General features: G+C 34.9%; 1 protein-coding gene across 1 annotated transcript in view; it reads right to left on the reverse strand.

The window, feature by feature from the left end:
- Positions 1–935: 935 nt before the first annotated feature.
- The window catches only part of PHC3 (polyhomeotic homolog 3), a 62,464-nt gene continuing 48,628 nt past the window's right edge, over positions 936–14,771 (reverse strand). The window contains exons 12-16 of the mRNA XM_081085925.1: positions 12,350–12,509; positions 11,272–11,386; positions 7,784–7,916; positions 7,461–7,692; positions 936–1,427 (exon numbers count right to left, since the gene is read on the reverse strand). Coding sequence (XP_080942051.1) covers positions 1,273–1,427; positions 7,461–7,692; positions 7,784–7,916; positions 11,272–11,386; positions 12,350–12,509 — 795 coding nt within the window. The 3' untranslated portion in view covers positions 936–1,272. The remainder of the gene's footprint in view (positions 1,428–7,460; positions 7,693–7,783; positions 7,917–11,271; positions 11,387–12,349; positions 12,510–14,771) is intronic.

The following is a 14,771-nucleotide window of genomic DNA, read 5'->3' on the forward strand; positions in this document are numbered from 1 at the left end:
CTTGGTAAGTGCTTTGCAGAAAGCATGCAAGGGTTTAGTCAGGAAAAAGGAATATGCTTTCTAGCTAGATCCAGCATGTTCAACATTAGAAAAATGCCAAAGACCAAATACGTATATGTGCTACACACTATTGCCTTGTTGGTAAAGGTTATATGTACATTGGTTCATAAGGTGTAATCAGATTATGCCTTTTATCACAGAAGAGCAGAGATAAAAGATAATATGAATCAATATCTTTTGAGAGTCAAATTATTTATATGCTAGTCCTTATTTTATCAGCCAATTTAATGGATTGCTCCCCTTTTTCTCAGTGTGCATACACTGGGGAAAATACTTCAGCAGAACACTGATGCTATCTGAAATATTTCCATTGTGTAATGTATCCCTCTGGGTGAAAAAGAGAATCATTTATCACTCCTACATTAGAGTTTCTCAACCTTGGTACTACTGACATTTTGGACCGCATAGCTGTTGTGGAGGGCTGTCCTGTGCATTGTAGGAAATATACAATCCCTGTCCTCCATGTGTTAGGTACCGATAGCATCCCTCCCTCAGCCCCTTCAGCTATAACAACCAAAATGTCCCCAGGGCAGCAAAACTCATCTCCAGGAGAACCATTGGTCTACATGTACAAAAACTAAGAGGACAATGTTCCCAGCTACACCAAATTCTTGGTCAAGTTTAGAATAGAAACCAACTTGTCTGACTCCCAGATCAGTGTTATTCTTGCTAGAATGCAATCCTTTTTTATAGACAAAACAACTTTCTAACAGACATGTTTTTTTAAATGCACAATGATATCTCACTGCATACAATTCCAGTCACTGGACTCCTAAATTATTCTTAAATTATCTCTAATGACAACTTATGGGAAACTTATAGGGTAGAAAAATGTATAACAAAACTGGACCAAAAGAGAAATGTAAATCATTCAATTAGTTTTAAAAGGATTTTTTATATTAATGATAAACATTACTTTTTTTAAAAGTACTATAATACGTTTCTTTGAAAAATATCATGGCCCTCTATAACAAGTCTTTCAATGTTGTATGTAACCTGTAAAATTAATTTCACCAATGTTGGCTAATTATGAAAATGTATGATGAATTTTTATATCTGTAAAAGAAATGTCAGCTTTTCATGTGGAGATCCCAATGTTCTTGGCTATCCACCACAATACGTGATAATATTCTAAGCCAACCTGAGCCTTTCTTTACCTTACAAGTTTGTTTAAGAAGAATAAAACTGATGTTATCGCAAAGCCTCATGATCTTAAGATTCCTTCAGAGAGTTGATGCGTGCACAGATCTTTAGGGCGGGGCCAAGCTTGATATTCATTGCACTCATAAGATGGTCTTCTTTTAGCAAGAGAAGGGCCTGTCCATCAATCTCCTGTGCTCTAAACTCATCTGCGATATCCTGGCAGCCTGGAATTTGATCAGAGAAAGGAAATTAAAATTACTACACAACAATTAGACATTACTCCTAATAGTCACAGTTATGCTCTCACTGGGTCTGAGTATGTGAAATACAGGCTGAGAAACAAATGAAATTTATTTATGGTAGTCTTAGGTTCACTCCCGAAGAAGAGAGTATTTCTTGACATTCTGAAAATAAAAATTAATCAAAATCAGGTAAAGCAACTTACTTGGAATTCTTGTTCTAAAAATAATATAGAAATAATTAGTAAGAGTCAGGTAAAATGTAAGGATTGATCAGTCCAGAATCTAGACTCTAGATATAGCTTATCTTCACAAAAAGGATGATGGTGTCATCTCAAAGCATGCCACATATATAACAAGTTTAGATTAACTAATTATTATACCTAATGAACTTATCTTTCTATAACATATTCTTCACATATACATACAAAGGAATAAAACATAATGTTCTGCCATTTAAATAACAATTTAGAAATATTTTCTTATTTACCAGAATACCACTTTCATTATCTCTTATAACTTTTAATTTACAACCTTCAATTGGCAAGCACATCGAAAACATTTTTATTGTTCACTAAGGACAGAACCAATCCATCGAGATTATAGTATTGCTCTATTGCAATACTGCTAAAATGTATTATACTGCTCTACTTGTAATTTCAACTTCAAATCTTAGTATCATTGGACTCATCTCCACTTTTGAAACATAAATTCTCATTGAAATTAGGGGCTTGCTAACTAACATCTTGCCAAAAAACAATACTTTAGCCTCAAACTAAATCAGGTGCTTTATCAGGTAACAAACACAATGCTAGCATCTACTTGAACCCCAAATGTTCTTATTATCTACCAAATTTTGCCGTCAGGTTACTCAATAAACTTCTCCACTAAGGATAAGGAAACTAGCAAGAAGGTAATGAATTAAGGAACCAAGAGAGAAGAGAATACAAAATGTAGAAGCTTCCTTAGACAGTAAAATTAGAAAAATGAATTTAAGAATAAATACTAATGCCTTCGCCAGTGTTGTTCAGTGTTAGAGCACTGGCCTGCACACCGAAGGGTCTCAGGTTTGATTCCCAGTCGAAGGAATGTACCTGAGTTGCAGGTTCGATCCCTGCTCCAGTTGGGGTGTGTGCAGGAGGCAACAGGTGTGTCTCACATTGATATTTCTCTCTCTCTTCTCCTCCCTCCACCCCTTCCACTCTCTCTAAAAATTAATATAAAAACAAAACAAACAAAAAAGAATAAATACTAACAGCTTAAAGTCTATTTTATTCAAATCAGTATTCTCAGGGAAAACACAAAAAAATGGAAATGGTTACATTACATCTTTAGATACCACAACTTTGCAGAAATTATTATCTTCCTATTGCAAACGTATCATTCTCTTGTTTATATAGATAATGATGTCATCCTTATAACCCCAGAACTAAACATAAAGCACTGTAGGTGCTAAATATACATATATATTTTGGGGGAGGGGAGTGGTGTGAAGGACTAAATGAGTGAATAAACAAATAATGAACAAAAACCAGAATCTGCTAGAGAGGAACCATCTGTAAGAGTAATACAAACACTTTTTCTGTATTTTGCTGTGTGGCCATCTTTTCTCTTGGATATTTTTTTGCCTTCTTTGTTGGTTGTATCTTTCTTGTTTCCTATATAACAGCCAGCTTATCAATTTCTCTAGTCTTAATAATTTCTCAGACTTCTAAAAATTGACATTTCAAAAGTACCCTAGGAGGAATTTTTATGATTTTGCCCATTTACCATATAAAAGAAATTATATAGTTAAAAGGAATTACTCACCATAGAAAAGCCCCTTTCCTTTTCCCAGAGGTAGCTCTCAAAACTGGGCAGACAAAACTGACTAATCTTGCGTCTAGTTGTGACTTCATCCTTCTTTATATGAAAGAACTAATGTTCTTCTCTCTTCAGTCTTACTTACAAGAGCACAGGGAAGAAAAGAAGAGAGAGAAAGATAGGGTAGGACTTACTTAGATTCAGAAAACAGGAGCCATGAGAAGTAATGAGGACTATAAGAGCTACATGTGGGAATAGAAACAAGGAGCTCTCCATGAGGAAAATATATAGCATGTTTTCGTTCCTCTGCATTATGAGATCCCTCTTCAAATGTCTTCTTGCAGGTGGACAATAAAGGTATTAGCAAAATAATAGTGAACAAAAAGTTTGGGAAACAGCATGATCAAATATGAATGCATTATCTTCAGTATTTTAGATCACAACTTTCTAAAGCCAACCCAAAAAAGGGGCAAGGGGATTATACTATACATTAGTACATAAGTTAAAAAATAAAGTGACTTAAAAAAGAAAAAACAGAAGCAAATATGCTTCCAGAAAATCGAGAAAAATGAATTTTAAAAAAATTCTACGTGCTCAGGATGTACTGAGCTAGTTCTATGAATTTCTGACATTAAAATCTCCTTCTGTAAAGCAGCTGCACCCTAGGGATATGTACAAAATATATCCCAACTGTAGTAACCAGTTAGAGTAGCTGGCTTTACATCACCAGAAGCAGCTATCAGGGTGTGCACAGACCTGAACACATGGACACGGGTCCCAAGCATCCAGTCACTTTTCCAGAGAAACCCAAAATAAACTCACCCTGCACAAAAATGGCCTCAATAAGGAAGGTGAAAAGCTATGACCTGCCATTCAATAGTACAGAAAAATCAAGTCCCAATGTTAGTATTATGAAAACCAGTAAATTGTCATATCTACACTAATAAAAGACCAAGATGCTAATTGACTGTACCTTTGCTAAACCCATCAGCCAATCAGAAGAGTATGCAAATTAACCCAACAAAGATGGCCATTAAATTTGCATACTGCAGGCAGATCCCACTGTGCCGCCTGCTCCGGGCGGGCAAGATCCCAAGCCGATGCCCGCCCGAGGGTGGGATCCGGGCCTGCCGTGTGCGGGGCCGGGCGGCAGCACAATCCTGAGCCACCGCCTAACCCAGCGGGGATCCAGGCCTGCCATATGCGACCGGGGCAGATGAGGCAGGCACCGTGGAATCGGGCGTGCCATCTGCCACCAGGGGAGTGGGCCTAAGCCAGCAGGTGGTTATCTCCCGAGGGGTCCCAGACTGTGAGAGGGCACTGGTTGGGCTGAGGGACCCCCCTCCGCCCCCCCAGTGCGCAAATTTTTGTGCACTGGGCTTCTAGTTGTATATAATTCCTATACTTTATATGCCTACAAAGAAACCTAATTTACTGCAGATTCAAAGATCAATAAATCCAGAATAAATTGATCTTTGCAATTTAACTCTTTCAAGGAAGAGTTGAAGAAGATAACTGCAATTAACTGAAAACAGAAAGAGTAGCTTCTGTAGTGAACTTTTTAATGCACAAAAATTTATATGAAAATAATTTTTCTTTCTGCTAACAGCTCTGAGATTTGGATGTACTGCATACCAGCTCTATATGATCCCACCAGAATGGTGCACAAGATGACATTATACAAAGAGAAGAGAAAACTCTAGGGGGTAAATGTAGGTGCCCTGATAAAAGAGGGAAAGAAAATACAAAGGATTACAAAATTTACAAGCTTGTTCATTCTAGGAAAAAAACTTGGGAGTAGACTACTCAGGAAAACAAACAAATAAACAAACAAAAAGCCCTGAATGAGCTCAAAGAGGTTCAAAACGAAGTTTACAGAGACCAGAGGAACATAGGGAAATGAAGATAAATGCTTATTCTGGTATGAAAGTTACCTTAAACTACAGGCATTTCAGAGAGCAAAACTTTGAAAAAGAAGATATAAGGATCACACAAATAAGCTTGTTATTTACAATATAAAAGTTTGGAAATACTCCCATTTAATCAGTAAAAGAAAAGCAGAGTTATATTAAGCAGACCCAAGCAATTCTTAATTATAAAGCAGTCTCCTTTTAATGACATGTAATGTTCTCTAAACACTGGCAATAAAATTAAGTGTCTTGATGAACTCAGTAAGACAAGCATCTAAAGTTATAAGCAATAATCTTTTTTTTTTTTTTTAATTCAAATGAAGCAAGAATGAGACGAAGGAGTTAGCCTTTGTTCCAGTAAAAGCAGCCAAGAGTAGCCTCATGGCAAATGGATGCTGGGGAAAATTAGTCCTAAAAAAAGTATATAAAGTGACAGAGGACTCAGTACTATCAATTATTTATTTGCTTGCCAACCTACTTTCTTCAGGATATGAACCACCCTTCATCCCCAAAGGAAAAGAAATACTTTCCACCAAGTGAGAACCACAGCTAACAAACAGCTCACACGCCCCATTTGGAAAACTGAGACTTCTGAAGATGATAGAATCAAAGTCTAGCCCAGGAGATCAGTATAGACTTTAGGGTTAAATCTCACGGTATCTAAACTAATCTAAAATCTAAAATTTATTTCATTAAGTATTAAAACCATAAACAATACTCATCATCCTCTAATACATCAGTTTTAATGCAGATTCTAAACCTATATGGTCAGCACAACTCACACCTAAGTTTTCTTACATGTGTGCTTAAAAATCTTCCCATGGAAAATCTATCCCTCTTTAAACAATTTCTTCTTTCTTTAAAAATGACTATATCTTGTTTTTCTTTTAAAAAAAGAAAAGAAAGGAAACCACAAAACTTATTTAGCATTTCTAAAACAAGGTACTGAAAAAATAATTTAGCCCTGCTGGTGTGGCTCAGTGGTTGATCATCAACCTATGAACCAGGTGGTCACGGTTTGATTCCCAGTGTGGAGCATGCAGGAGGCAGCCAATCAATCATTCTCTCACATCACTGGTGCTTCTATCTCTCTCTCCCTCTTCCTTCCTCTCTGTAATCAATAAAAATATATTTTAAAAGAAAAAAGAATTCAATAAAATCTCATGGAGTTCTGAAAACAGAAATGGTAAAATGGCTGACAAATTTTTTTTTTAAAGCAATAATACTGCTAAATATACTTTCTTCACTCTCACAGCACATTAGCTGTAAATTTATTTCTGAGACAGTGGCCTTCATAGAAAGATTAATTAGCAAAACTAGCTGGATTAATTTTAATAAGCTTGCAGACAACTGCAAAGGGGATGTATTTTTCTAGAAAGCTTATATCAAGATAAATGGTATGATTCAGAATAAAACCAAAATGGAACACACATTTAACAATTTCCTTGTGTTCCATATTCATAAGGCCAAAGTGAATGATAAGATTTGTTGATTTAAAAAAATACATATATTGTCTTAACATAGACAGTGTGTGGGTTTCATCATGAGCAAAGGTGCAAATGTCTTTAGTAGCCAGTCCCTTGAGAAAGTGGACTTTATGTTTATTGTCATATTAAAGAAGAAAAGATAAAGAACATAAAGGTTAAGCTGATAGAAAGAATTCAAAAATGAGAGAGCAGAAAAACATAAAAAGTTATCCTATTCTATTGGGATAGAATATCATAACTGAATGTTAGCTGTCTACTTAATCAAATTTTGGAACTGTTCTTGATACCTACTTTTTGCAAGAATCAAAGAATGCAGCTTCCTTTAAAAGAAACTAAAATTTAATCATAGTCTAAAAGGTCTTGATTAGCTTTCAAAAATGTAAAAAAAAATTACAGTCTCTCTTATTTAAAAAAAATAAAAAGGTTAAATATTAAATTAGGAAATGAGGAAACCAAATAGAAAAGTCGAAGAGCAGAGGGAAGAAGTGTCTGACTCAATCTCTCTACTGACCCCTCGAGAGAAATTAGACTGAAGAGAAGAGAGCACCTTTAATACCTTCACCGGCTGAGGTGTCACAGCTGAAGCAGGACTAGTCAGTTTTTATCGACTTGAGGGTATGAGAAAATACCCAGTTGTGCTGAGGGAATAAGCAAGAGGAAACAGATCATATTTCAATAGCAAATGCTATTTAACCAGTATATATACATAAGTACTTCTCGAATCCTTTCCTGCAATAGGTGCAGATGGATCTAACATCATTCCTGTGTGTGAATGCACAAAAAAAAAAACATTAAGGCCAAAATGCTGAATTACGTACCAGGCAAAGAATGAATGAAGGCCCAGACATCATCAACCGTCCATATGGAGGGCTCTGTTTGTGCAACTGGTAGCAAGTCACTGTTCTCAGGCATTTTCCTAATTCTCACTTCTCGCAGCTCACGCTCTCTTTCCCGCTCGCTCTGCCTGCGCAGACGTGTTGTCATAGCAGATGGCACAGGATCTTCATGAGAAGCCAAGTCTTCTTCTGCAGATGGATAAGTAATTGGAAGCTGGAAAATGTAGTACAAGTAAAATACAGCATTGCACTTTCCTTGCATTACTGAAAAGGGTATTGTACATTGAAGCAAGGTTTCTACAGACCTGCCTAAGGATATGTTCTCTTGCTGCCCCATCAGGGCCACTTGGACGACGGCCACGATGCCCAAGACTTTGATTATCAGGCTTACGATTCCAACGACTAAGTGCAAATTTTTTAGAACAGCTAACATTGTACCTAAGAAATTTAAGTAAGAAAAAATATTAAATGATATATAGGACACTCTATTTAGTAGTTAATTATGACTTTAAAGTGAATTTGTGAATCAGTAAGTGGCATATACTGCATTAAAAACTATAATACCTCAGAAAGTAAACCATAGTGTTCAATGGATTTACTTATGCTAACAGTCAAAAATTGACCTCTGTATGTATCTGTATAATACATAGCTCTCAATCTAATACTGGATAGGTATTGATATTTCCTCCTAATAACAGCATGATAGTGGGAAACTTTCTGTAAAATAGAGAGGGCAACTGATTTTCACAGCAGCAAAATAATTCAAGGTTCCAGGAGAAAAAGAAGTTAACTATTTAAATGTGCATCCAAACTGGTATTTTTCCAAGTAATAATATCTGAAAAGTGATTAATAAAAATTGCTTAATACAGTAGAGAAAGATAAAATCTCAAATGGCTAGTAAAAGATTTTTCAAATATATTACTGAATCAAAGAGTAAAAATGTAAAGGTGGGATTTCAAAATTACACAAGGAATTCATAGCTCTCACTCTTCAGGAAATTTTAAAATGCAGAATTCTTTGAAATTGACAGACTATCTAATATTTTTGAATAGACCTTTATATGGCATAATAGCAGCTTAAAATAGTTTTATGCCATTTATTGGGTTCCAAGGCCCTAGAACAGGGGACTGGGTACTTTTTCTATAAAGGGCCAGATAGTAAATGTCTTAGGCTTTGTGGGCCATTCAAGTCTCTGTTACAACTAGTCAACTCTGCAATTATGACATACACAATAATAAATGAGCATGGCTGTGTTCCAATAAACCTTTATTTAGAAACACTAAAATTTGAATTTCCCATAATTTTCATGTGTCACAAAATATGATTCTTTTGATTTTTTTTTCAAATACCCCAAAATTTAAAAACCATCCTTAGCTCATGGATCATATAAATATAGGCTACAGGAATGACTCTGTCTGGGCACAGTTTGCCTACCCTATTCCTAGAAAGAAGAGTGAAAAGAAATAATCTAAGAAACAATTTCAGAAAAACTCAGAAAGGCTAAGAAAAATACATGCAGTTCCTCTTATTTTACACATATACAACTGTCATTGTAATTTCATGTTTTCAAAACTCTTTTGCTCTAAGATTTTGCAGAAAAATGACAAGAATAAATCCCAATTAACTATGCTATTGATAACTGTTCTAGGATCAATATACAGATGCAGAAATAAATTTTTCTCACGTATGTTTTCTCAAAATATCAGGAAGTGAAAGTAAGGAGCACTATGAGAATGAACAGGCTTTTTTCCCCCTAAAAATATAAAAAACAAAAAGGTGTCCTAATAGCCACCTCATTTTACCCTAAACAATTTAACAAGCTCCTGCTATGTTCATTATGCGCTTCCATGGGCTCAGCTCTGTCGGTTTCTGATTTCCATTCTTATCAATTGACAAAACTTCTTTCCCCACTGACTAAAGATCAGAAAAGACAGACTAACTTTACACTTGCTATTTAGTCCCTAAATATTTAGATCTCCAAGACAGTCGTAAACAGCAGCAATTCCTCCCTGACCTAATTTATCCTCTCCCCTTGGCTCTCTCATCTGCATTTCCCTACGCTAGGACCCCTAATCTTCTAAGGGGTTCACCTAAAGGTATAATAATGTGACAACTCAGCAATAATCTCTTGGAGAAGAATAATGGTAGCATTAAAAGACTTGAAATGTTTCTTAAAAGTCAAGAAATTTAAAGTAGTCTGAAAAACAGTAGTCCTTCCCCTCAGAGTTTTCAATCATTTAGAACCATAGAGCCACTATTCTTTCCTGTGGTATACACAAACTGGAAAACTCCCATGTTAAACAGGAGTTACATAATTTTCTTAGGATTATCAATAACATAAAAGGATATCTGAGTAACAGACTGACAACTAAGAAACCAATGAAGCCATTTTGGGAGGAAAATACTTCAATTACTTATTCAACAGTACAAAACTTATCCTAAGTTTTACTAAGTATATTTTAGTGGCACCACACTAAATAATATGTTCAAGCAAGAAATTCCCTAGATGTATAAAATTAAGATCATAAACTCTCTTTCAAATAGAGAACAAATTTCAAATTAATCAACCTGTACATACATTTCACCTTTGATGGTAAATGCCAACATAAAGATTTATTACGTTGACTGTAAACAAAAAGTCAGCCAGATATTTCTCCAGCAGAGTGGGTTTATTCAAGAACAAGGAATTGCAACCCAGTATGAGTATATGCAACCGTGGTAAAATACAAAGAGTCAGACACTTCCCTTCTGCTCTTCTATTTTTCTATTCTATTCAATGAAGGAGAGGAAATTCTAATATATAGGGGAAAAGTAAGTTAGAAAGAGTATTACAAAGTTTCTCTGTTGTGCCTTCTGATTATCATTGGTCATGAGAGCTCCCCCTTCTGGCCTCTCCACTTTAAATGAGATTCCTGTTAATGAATTTTTAGCACTATCAGAATCAGAGGTGGGGTGCTTTGTTTTTTAATGTAAACTAAACTTGAGACTAAGATCAATGAAGATACTAAACATTTATTTTGTTATCAATACTATTTACCTGTAATATTTACTAATGCAAATACATATTTAGAAAAGAGATATTTTACTGACAATATAACAATGTACAGAACATGGATAGCTGTCCTATTTAGAAACCTAAAATTAATAGGATATATTAAAACAAAAGAAAACATTTTGAAACAAAGTAAATCCAGGATTTTAATACTGATAAACAAAAATCAGGTGATAAAACAAAAACTGTTTTGATACCTTGAAGACTAGTAAGTCTATTCACAGGAGGGATTCTCCTAAGCATATATTCTTACCACCAGGAGATTGCTACTTAAACATTAGATTATGCTGAAAAACTAACTGTAAGTATTATGACTATATAACTTTCAAAGAGCAAAATTTAATAACTAACTACCAAAGTAGCTCCACATAATATCTATTTCATAGTATTCCTCTATATTGTAATATCTAGGTGTTTTTTTTTGTTTGTTTGTTTTTAAATATATTTTATTGATTTTTTACAGAGAGGAAGGGAGAGAGATAGTTAGAAACATTGATGAGAGAGAAACATCGATCAGCTGCCTCCTGCACATCCCCTACTGGGGATATGCCCGCAACCCAGGTACATGCCCCTGACCGGAATCGAACCTGGGACCCTTCAGTCCGCAGGCCGACGCTCTATCCACTGAGCCAAACCGGTTTCGGCTGTAATATCTAGTTTTGACTACTGTAAACTCTACAAGTTTTTTGGTTTTGTTACAGTGGTTGTTTTGTGCTTTAGGAAATTCAAAATAGAAATACCTTTTGGCACATGACATAGTGCAGAATCGTTTTGACCGCAGAAACTCATTAGCATATCCCATCTTACCACAGAATTCACACTTGAGCAACTCGCTGTCCATTTCTTCTAATGTCTCTAAAAAAGAAAGAAACAAAGAAAAAAACCTCAATTTAATTGTGGCAAATTTTCATTTAGCCTCTATTTTGGTGGGATGCTGCTAGTTCAGACCTTCCAGGAAACTTAAAGGAATGAGTTTCGAATTTTTCTTTTCTTTCTTTCTTTTTTTTGATTTTTGAATTTTTCAATCCACAGCCACTTTGGCAGGGCAAAGCCTCCAAAACCAACCACCTCCATAAATTCCCTCCTTATACTGCATAAAAATTTTGTGGCGTTTTCTCTATACATAGGCAATACATTTTAAAGGTTCATTTTGCTAAGTATGCAACACGTCTAAAACGTGCAAATAACTTTATTAAGCACTGTAAGAGAAATGAAGATGAATAAGACAAAGCCACTATTCTGCAGGAGGAACACTTTCAAAATGTACCTTGTGGGATATGAATTTTAGTACATTGTGCCATGGAGATATATAGCATATCCTCAGGTAAAGATTATAAAAATTTTAAAAAGGAATGAATTTCAGATAAATATGCTAATTTATTGAGGATAATTACTTAGACATCAAACATCAAAATAAGGAAAGCCTAAAGCCAAACAACTCAGAAGTTCTAAATATTTAAGCAAACTCAATAAAATAGTCATTTATTTAAGTTAACTCGGGAAAATAAAATAGGAAGTTGGTTGTTTTGATGCTAAAATTTTAAATTACTTTCATATATAATGGAATTTTTCCCATCCACATTCTTCCAAAAGTCAAATTAACTGATAGTATGTAAATTAACCAGTCTTATTATTTTTATTAATTGGCCATTAAGAGTCTGGTTACCTTTCCCATTATTCTAATCAAATAATGCATTACTTGAGAATAAAAGTAAATACTTCCAAGTAAAAATCCATGTGTGGAATAAAAATCCATGTTCTGTTTCAAGCAATAAAAGTCAAAGTGAATTAAGGGTATCTTAAGTAAAATCCACAGACCTTCAGCAATCATGTCTTCCAACTCTGTGTCAGATGAATTATCTGCATGCTTTGTATTATTCTGTAGCTCTGGCTGAACACACACAGAATTTATCACCTGATTATCCAAGAGAGGTCTTTTTTTCACAGGCTGTTCTATTAGCAAAGATGAACGACTCACCTTTAAAACAGAGAGAATAAAATGAAATAATCTTTTTAAAGACTTTCAGAAATAAGTTGGTTAAAAAAACTCTTGAAGCCCAGCTGGTGTGGCTCAGTGGTTGAGTGTAGACCAATGAACAGGAGGTCAGGTTCAATTCCTGGTCAGGGCATATGCCTGGGTTGTGGGCTCAATCCCTAGTGGGGTTGTGCAGGAGGCAGCCGATCAATGATTCTTTCTCATCATTGATGTTTCTATCTCTCTCCTTCTCTGAAATCAATTTAAAAAAACTCTTGGAAAAATGGTATCAGTGATCATTTGCTTATCCAATTGGTCTGACATAGACATTCAGTGCTTTTTCATTGAGAAAGTGTAGGCTATATGGACATAAACATTATAGTTCAGGTCATCAGCAATATGGATGCTTCAAAGTCTCTGTCAAATGGAACTTAGCATCCTAGTTTAGGCAAATAGTTAAGAAAAAGTATTTTCTTTAAAAAATCAGTAATACATTTTTATTTGCCAGTTTAATTTTTTTTCTGTAACAACTTTTAAGATTTTTCATGTATAAAGCTTTTTATTTGTAGGGTTATCTCCTCAGGATAGATCATTTTTATGTGTATTATACAGATACAGTAATGGTAAAAAATGGGCAGAGCACATGAAGACATTTCTCTAAAGATGACATACAGATGGCTAAGAGACATATGAAAATATGGTCAATATCATTAATCATCAGGGAAATGCAAATTAAAACCACAATGAGACTTAGTGTGATGAACACACTGTAAGGTATATAAATGTCAAATCACTATATTATATACCTGAAACTAATATAATATTGCTAATATAATATTGTAAACCAATTACACTTAAAATAGAAATAAGGGAACTACTGTTCAGTGTTTAGGTGATTTCTTTACAAAAGAACAACTAGAAATCAAGTCTCCTGATTCTTAATTCAGCAACCAAATCTATAATCATGAAAACAAATGGAAAAATCCACAAACATTAAAATTAACAAAAAATTCACGTACGATCAGTATACTTAGGTCATGAATAATACTTATTTTAGGACTGTTTTCAGCAAAAACAGTCCAGATAAAAATAATTACTGATTTGCTAGTGAACCCTGAGCTAATCTGAAAAATAGAACCTCTTATTCTATTTAAGAATGCGGGTTAATTCTCCAATGTCTGCCACACTTGGTCAAAAATAACTTATTAAAAGTTTCTATATTTAACTTTAGAAAATAGTCATCTATATACTTTTAAACTGTGTTCATTTCAGTAAGTATATTTAATATGCCTCAAGTAAAATTCATAAAAATTATTGCTGTAAAAAACTATAATATTCAGTGCTGCTAAGGTTATACACTTATGGTGGGTTAATAAATTTAAATATTTCCAGAAAATAATTTAGTAATATATATATATAGAATCTTACAAATATATATGTAAATATAAATACATGCCAGTACTTCTAAGGAATTTATGCTAAAGAAATTATTTAAAATGTGGATAATTTATATACAAAGATATTCCTTTCAGACTATTTGAATAGTGAAAACATGGAAACTTAAATGTCCAACAATAATGGAAGGATTACATAAATTTTGGTTGTATATAAAGCAGAATATAATGTAACCTTTCAAAATGTTTCCAAAGTACTATTAATATTATGAGAAAACTAGAGGCCCAATGCACGAAATTTGTGCAAGGGCCTTGGCCCCCGCCGCCATGGCAGCCACCTCTGCTTCAGCCCCCGCCCACCACAGCTTTGTCCAGAAGGAAGGACATCCAGAAGGACGTCTGGTCTAATCAGCATATCACTTTTATTATTATAGATAAGAGCTCAAGATATACTAAGTGAAAGAAGCAAAACTATCTACACTAATAAGAGACAGATGTAAATTGACCGTACCTTGGTGACACCCACCAGCCAATCAGGAGTGAGTATGCAAATTAACCCAACAAAGCTGGTGGGTTAATTTGCATGTGCAGGTGCCAAGCGGCCCCAGCCACTCCGGGCCTCTGGGCAGCGTGGTAAGGTGGAAAGGCAGCTCCGGGCTGGAACAAAGGCAGAAAGGTGGCTCCAGCTGGAGCAAAGGCAGTGCCGGCAGCCAGGGGAAAGAAGGCCTATTCTTGCACGAATCTTCGTGCATTGGGCTTCTAGTATATATAATAATCATCTTGATCATATGAAAAAAATATATATAAATGTACACAATGTGGTAGTAGTGGGGATTTTTCTGTACTTTTCCCAAATTTCCTTTTTGTAGTG

Source organism: Myotis nattereri (assembly GCF_964212035.1).
Source record: "Myotis nattereri genome assembly, chromosome: 3".
NCBI classification, from domain to species: domain Eukaryota; kingdom Metazoa; phylum Chordata; class Mammalia; order Chiroptera; family Vespertilionidae; genus Myotis; species Myotis nattereri.